General features: G+C 51.3%; 1 protein-coding gene across 1 annotated transcript in view; it reads left to right on the top strand.

Annotated features, from left to right (window-relative positions):
- Positions 1–3,528: 3,528 nt before the first annotated feature.
- Positions 3,529–6,747, top strand: part of NPEPPS (aminopeptidase puromycin sensitive) — an 87,442-nt gene continuing 84,223 nt past the window's right edge. The window contains exon 1 of the mRNA XM_056127290.1: positions 3,529–3,929. Coding sequence (XP_055983265.1) covers positions 3,669–3,929 — 261 coding nt within the window. The 5' untranslated portion in view covers positions 3,529–3,668. The remainder of the gene's footprint in view (positions 3,930–6,747) is intronic.

Raw genomic sequence — 6,747 nt, 5'->3', positions numbered from 1 at the left:
CAGTTATAAAAAATTTAGAAGTCAAGCTCTTGCTAGTAGTGTATCTTGCAAAAACATCCATATAAACAAACTGAAAAACAGAATTATAGAACAATAGAAAAAGTCCTTGGGAGTTAATGGAAAAGGGGCTGGGGTTAGGTGAAGCCAGTCAATGATGACTTTCTAGAAGAGTTGAATTTTCAGGAAAGGGAGGGTGGGGCATGGGTTTGCCAATAAGGATGAGCTCTTTCCAGCAATAATGTATGAGCAATAGCCAAAAAAAAAAAAAATAGGGCAAGTTGCTAAAGGTCAAATAGTAAACATGTTTGCTAGAAATGGAGAATCTATTTTAAAGAACAAGATGAAACAAGTCTGTGAAAATGGTATGGGCATTCAAGGAGGGTCTTAAATGGTTTTATGGGTTCTTGTATAACACAAGTAACTTTTTTTTTTTGAGGTGGGGCGGGGGGTGTTGAGTCATACCTGGCGATGCTCAGGGATTACTCCTGGCTCTGCACTCAGGAATTACTCCTGGTGGTGCTAAGGGTACCATATGGGATGCCAGGGATCGAACCCGGGTCAGCTGTGTGCAAGGCAAATGCCCTACTTGCTGTACTATCGCTCCAGTCCCACACAAGTAACTTTTTAAATGATGAGGCAGATGGGGCTGGAGTGATTGTATAGCATGCTTGCTTGCCTTCAGGAGTGATCCCTGAATGCAGTCAGGAGTAAGCCCAGAGTACCACTGGTGTGGCCCCCCCCAAACAAAAACAAACTAAAAAAGATGAAGCAGAGATGATTAGAATGATTAGAATAAAACAAAAGAGGGGCCAGAGAGAGAGAGAGAAAGAGAGAGAGAGAGAGAGAGAGAGAGAGAGAGAACAGGGGTTAAGGTGTTTGGCTTTCACGCAGCTGACCCTAGTTCTCTGCATTGCATATGGTACCCCACCAGGAGTGATCCTGAGCACAGAGCCAGGAGCAGACTCTGAGCACTGTTGTACATGGTCTCAAGAACTCAACGCCCCAGAAAAGAATCAGAAAAATATGAGCTGAAAAGATGGTACAGGAGTTAAAACACTTGCCTTGCATGAAGTTGACCCCGATTCAATCCCTGGCACCACAGATGGTCCCCTGAGAAACTCTCAGAAGTGACCCTTGAGCATAGAGCAAAATGTAGTCCTTGAGCATCACCAGGTTAGGCCCTAATTATACTACCCCTCCCCCCCCACGGAAATATAGGAATGTCACTGCAAAATTTTCCAGGAGAAAAAATATCTGGGTCCTAATGCCAGCTCTGCTGTCGATTCATTGTGTGACCTTGGGCAAGTGACTGAATCTCTGTGTCCGCTTCCTCACTTGTAAAATAGGAATGACTAGTCCTCTCACAGACGTGACAGAATTGAGTGAAGTAATAATGCTAGAAAAAGTTTAGTGAGAACTTATTGCATGATTATTTGATTAATGTGTTCTCATTTCTATGACCAAAAGATGTCATAAATTGTATTGATGTAACAAAGGACCTCACCATATATCTTAGAAAAGATCGGGCTGGAGAGAGAGTTCAATAGGCTGAGTGTATGATTGCAGATGGGAGGCCCACAATTGATTCCTGGTATCCCATGGTTCCCCAAGCACTAGCCTCTGTGCACCACTGGGTATGGCCCCAAGACCAAAAAAAAAAAAAAAAAAGATACAACTTTTGCTTTGGGGCCACAGTTGGACTTACGACTTACTTACTTATTCCTGGCTCTGTGCTCAGGAATTACTACTGATGGGGCTTGGGGCTTAGGGAACCATCAGACCATCAAAGCTAGGGACTGTGTGCAAGCAAGTACCTTCTCCACTGTATTACCTCTCCAGCCCCAAAGATTGTAGCCTTCCAGTCTGTCCTTCGCGGTCTATAGGATTCATAGGCAACGAGGGCAGACCCAGTGTCCAAGACCATGTGGTGGTTTGACAGAAGGCCTCTTGCCACATCAGGGGCTACAGGGCCTCTGAAATAGGCCTGGGGAGAACAGAGATCTGCTGTACCTATAAAATACACATTAAGGGGCTGAAGCAAGAGCACAGTGGGTAAGGTGTTTGCCCTGTACGCGACCAACCTGGGTTTGATCCCGGCATCTCTTATGGTCCCCCAAGCACCGCCAGGAATAATTCCTGAGTACAGAGGCAGGAGTAACCCCAGAGCATCACTGGGTGTGACCCAAAAAGCAAAAAAAAAAAAAATACACATTAAGTCTTTGAAACCTGTCAAATCTCAATATTTTTATATTGCATGTTGAAATGATAATGTTTGCAAATGCTGAGTAAAGAAAATGCCACATTTCACCTGTTTCTTTTTTTTTTTTTGCGGGGAGGGGGGCAACACCCAACAATGCTCAGGGTGTACTTCTGGCTCTGCACTCTTGGCAGTTCTTGGGGCAACAGTTGGGGTGCTGGAGATTAACCACATACCAAAAAGGCATCTTACCTGCTGTACTCTCTCTCAAGTGCCACCCCCACAGGTGCCTTTTTAATATTTATTTATTTATTTATCTTGGAAGGGTACTAGAAGATTTAAAGCGACTCAGTTGGCTTGCATTATATTTCTATTGGGCAGTGCTGCTCATGTACAAGATTCAACATAGACTTTTAGAAATTAAGGAGCGCTACATGAGACAGTTCAATAAGGGAATATGGGGATATGGAGATTAGGGACAAATCTGCTTGTTCTTGAGAATATATAAATACATACATACATACATATATATCTCCATGTATATAGACAGAACTCGTAACTACGGGGAATCACAGCTAAGTTTACCATTACTGAGGCCACAGTTGGCAAAGGGACTTTTAGTCAAGAAAAGCAGAAACACGAAAAGGTGGGGGGTGGGGAGGTGGAGGAGACGTGGGGGGAGGGAGCGCGATGAAATACATCTTTCCAACATTAAGTCACGGAAACAGAAACTTAACTTTAAAAATCACTCCCTCCTTGGCTCAAATAACATTGGTTTAAATAACCTAGATTATGAAAGGTTTCTGACAAAACTTTTCTAATCACCCGTGGAACGTGCTCCTTGAATAATTATGGCCCAGAACTCCCTCAGGTCAGGAATTTCCCGCTGATGTGCAGGTTAAAACAAAACAAAAAAAAACCCACTGGTGGTGCTGGTGGGAGGTGGTGGGGGTGGGGTGGGGGAGTTGGCCCGGATGGGTATTTCTTTCCTCACTCGCAGCCCAGACTCGACCGACCCACGCGCAGGCATCAGGGAGCGCAGAGGGCAGGGGGGCCCTCTCACGCCCCGGCCCCCAAAGCGAGCTCCCGCTCGGGCCCGCCCCGACCCGCCGCCGCGCCGCCCTCCGACAGGTGCAGCGCCGCCCCGCGCCGCCCGCGCCCCCGCGCCCCGCGGGGCCGGCCGCGCCCTCGCCGCGCCGCGCCCGCCCCGCCGCCCGGGCGCGCGCGCGCGCTCCCCCTCCCGGCGGGGCCGCGCACGCAGCCGCCGCCGCCCGCCTCCCTCCGCCCCTCCCTCGCGGCCGGCCCTCCTCCCTCCCCTCCCCTCCGCCCCCTTCCCCGTAGGCAGCTCGCCCGCCGCCCGCCGCCCGCACAGCCGCCCGCCGGCCCCTGGCGCTCGCGCGGGGTCTCGCCCCCTCCTCCCCCGGCGCCCCCGGAGGCTCCCGCGGCGCTCGGAGGCCCGCGCGCTCGGTGGATGTGGCTGGCCGCCGCCGCCCCCTCCCTCGCTCGCCGCCTGCTCGCCCTCGGCCCTCCGCCTCCTCCCCTCCTCCTTCTCCTCCTCAGCCTCTCCGCTCGCCGCCGCCGCCGCCTGCACAGCCTGGGCCGCGCCGAGATGCCGGAGAAGAGGCCCTTCGAGCGGCTGCCCGCCGACGTGTCCCCCATCAACTACAGCCTCTGCCTCAAGCCCGACCTGCTGGACTTCACCTTCGAGGGCAAGCTGGAGGCCGCCGCCCAGGTACGGCCACCCGGGGCGCCGGGGGCAGGCTGCGGGGGCCCGCGGTTAGGCCGCGCCCGCGGGCAGGGCGGGCGGAGGGCCCCGGGCTGCGGGGTGCGGGGCGGGGAGGCCGGCTCGCGGGGCGCGGCGTGCGCCCCTGGGCGGGCGGGGGAGGGGCGCCGGCGCGGAGTGCGGGGCTGCGGGGCGGGGCGGGGGCCCCCCGCACCCCCCGCTCCGCTCGGCGGGAGCCGGCGGACCCGGGCCGGCCGCCGCGCACACCTGTGTCGGGGGGCTGCGCCCCGCTCCCCGGCCCCTTCCGGGCGGAGTGCGAGACGCGGGGGGTGGGGAGCCAGCGGGGGGGCGGTCACGGGAGTCCACGCTCGCTCTGCACCTCGGGACTCGCCTCTTCGCTCGGCTTCTGGCTCTCGGGCCGCAGAGGACACTTGGGATGGGGTGGGTCATCGGGGACTCCGGGCGCCGCGCTCCCGCGAGGAGGGGCGCGTGTGCGGGGGGCGGGGGCAGAGGGGCCGACGGGGAATGTTAATCCCGGGCCGCCTCGCCGAGTTCTCCCCGCCTGCTCCGGCCCAGGGGCTGGGTTTCCGCGGCGGTCCGCCCCCTCCCCCTTCCCTTTCCCCTCGAGTGACTGTGCCGCGGTGACTTTGTTCTCTCCTAACCTCTAGAGGAGCTGAAGGAGGACCCCCCCGCCCCCCTCCCCCGTCCCCGCGTCTCCTCCTTTGCAGCTTTGCAGCCTTTGAAGCAGGTGGATTTATTGCTACAGCGATGGTTGCTTAGCACTGCCCTCCTCTGAAAGAAGCTGTTGGTTTTAGCATGCCACTGGTGAAAATATTCCATTGCTCTTCAGGGCGGTTTTTGGCGAATCATGCCGCTCCCCCTCCCCCTCCCAGCGTTATTCGAAGTATTATTTGATTTGGGGGACCCTCCGTGAGAGAGCCCCGGCCAAGATCCCGAACAATAGACATTTACCGATACTCTTCAATGTCATGCATTCGATGAAGTCCGCGATGAAAATTGAGAAGTGTTTAGTTGTTTCAAAAGAATGCTGGTCGATATATTTCTCATTTCTCTTCTGGCCGCGGTGGGGGCAGGGATCGACCCAGGGGCACTCAGTCAGGCCTCGATATTTAAAAAAACCCGGGGTGTAGGTTGTAAGGAAGCTTGTGATGAAAGAAATGTGGACTCTTTGAGTGAATTAGAAGTTGGAAGTCGACTTCGAAAGCCAGGAATACATGGAGTGCGAATATGTACGAAAAGTGTAGAATTTAAAAGTGTGCGTTGGATGAGGGGTGCTTGTACCAGAAAGCATGGGAACCGTGGGTCAGGCAGCATCCAAAAGCAGAACTTCTCTCGCATCAGAGCGAGTGCATCCTGGGTTTAACTTAGAATTTGAGAGGGTAATTTGGGAGGCTGTGTGTAAGCCAAGTGACTGAGTGTTTGATATATATTGGCAGGGGCAGATGGGAGGGATTGTAAACAGTAGAGTGTCTTGTGACTTGGCAAACCTCCGGGAAGAAGCAGCTAGCAATGAATGAGTTCGCATTATATGAGAAGACTTTTAAAAAATCTTTTGTTTCTGTACCCCATTAGTTGCCATAATGGGTTCATCATTTTGAGAGGTGTGATTACTTGGGGGAAGTTTTCCAGAAGAAAATTGTTATAAGGGTTTTTAGATGATTATTAAGAAGTGACAGTTACACTTAAGTGTGAGGCTAGAACAACAGGCAGTGACATGCTTCTCTACTTTTCTCAAGAGAACTTTGTGAAAGAAAGAGAGAGAGAACTTTGTGGAACACTGTTTTGGCCATTCAGGGAGTACATGGTAATGTACTAGATATATACAGGGACTTGTTAATTCGATACAAGGAAATAATCTTCTACAGTACAGTAACATGAACTGTTCAAAGCATTTCGTTCTAGGCTAGCTGGCAGCATTCATGGCCAGTGGCCTGATGCTGAAATTTGGGGGGTGGATTGGGCCATACCCAGTGGTGGTCAGGTCATTCCTGATGGTGTTTGGGGGACCGTATATGGTGCTGGGGATCTAACCCAGTCAGCCTTACACAAGGCACGCTCGTTAAACTGCGCTATCTCTCTGGTTCCATGATAGTGATTTGTAACGCATTTTGAAAGAGGTTTAATTGTGGCCAGTCTTCTTGTGAAAACCTAAAGATGTGGGCTAATCTTATCTCTAGAAATCTAGATTTATAGCTTCTTTTGGGTCAGATTCCTAAGAGTTGGAATCACATTACAAAGTATGCAAGTTGCTTGGTTGCTTTAGTTGCAAAATTTTATGATAAGCCCAGAGTATTTGTACAGGTTACATATTAGAAACTTAGTGGATTTTTAACCACTCTGGGTGTGGGCTCCTCGAGAAGGTGATGAAATTAGTCGGACTGCACTGATTCAAAAAGTACTTGTCTTTACATAAGTGAATGTGTTCTGATTTGGCAGGTTTAAAAAGTGTTCTATCATGTGCCAAGAGAAATGGGGACATTCCCTTTCTTTTCTCACCTTACATTAGGATATTTGAGAGTGAATGACTTTTGGTGCTATTTCAGATTCCAGTGCACTTGCTTTATGGATATTTAAAAAATAGATGGCAAGTCTGTATGAATGACTAATTCCTTATTCTGAGTGTACACTGGTTTATAAGGTGATTGGACTTTCTCTTATGGAAGTATTCTTATCTGTGCCAAAGAAATTAACTTCATCCTTCAAGGTCAGAAGTCAGGTTATCCTAGACAATCCCTGGCCTTCACCAACAATATACTCAAATTGGTGATGACTAAATTGGCACTAAGAAGAGAGTTACAGATAGAGT

This window comes from Sorex fumeus, unplaced genomic scaffold, assembly GCF_029834395.1.
Source record: "Sorex fumeus unplaced genomic scaffold, SorFum_2.1 ptg000063l, whole genome shotgun sequence".
NCBI classification, from domain to species: Eukaryota; Metazoa; Chordata; class Mammalia; order Eulipotyphla; family Soricidae; genus Sorex; species Sorex fumeus.
This window is presented reverse-complemented; position numbering and strand designations above follow the sequence as displayed.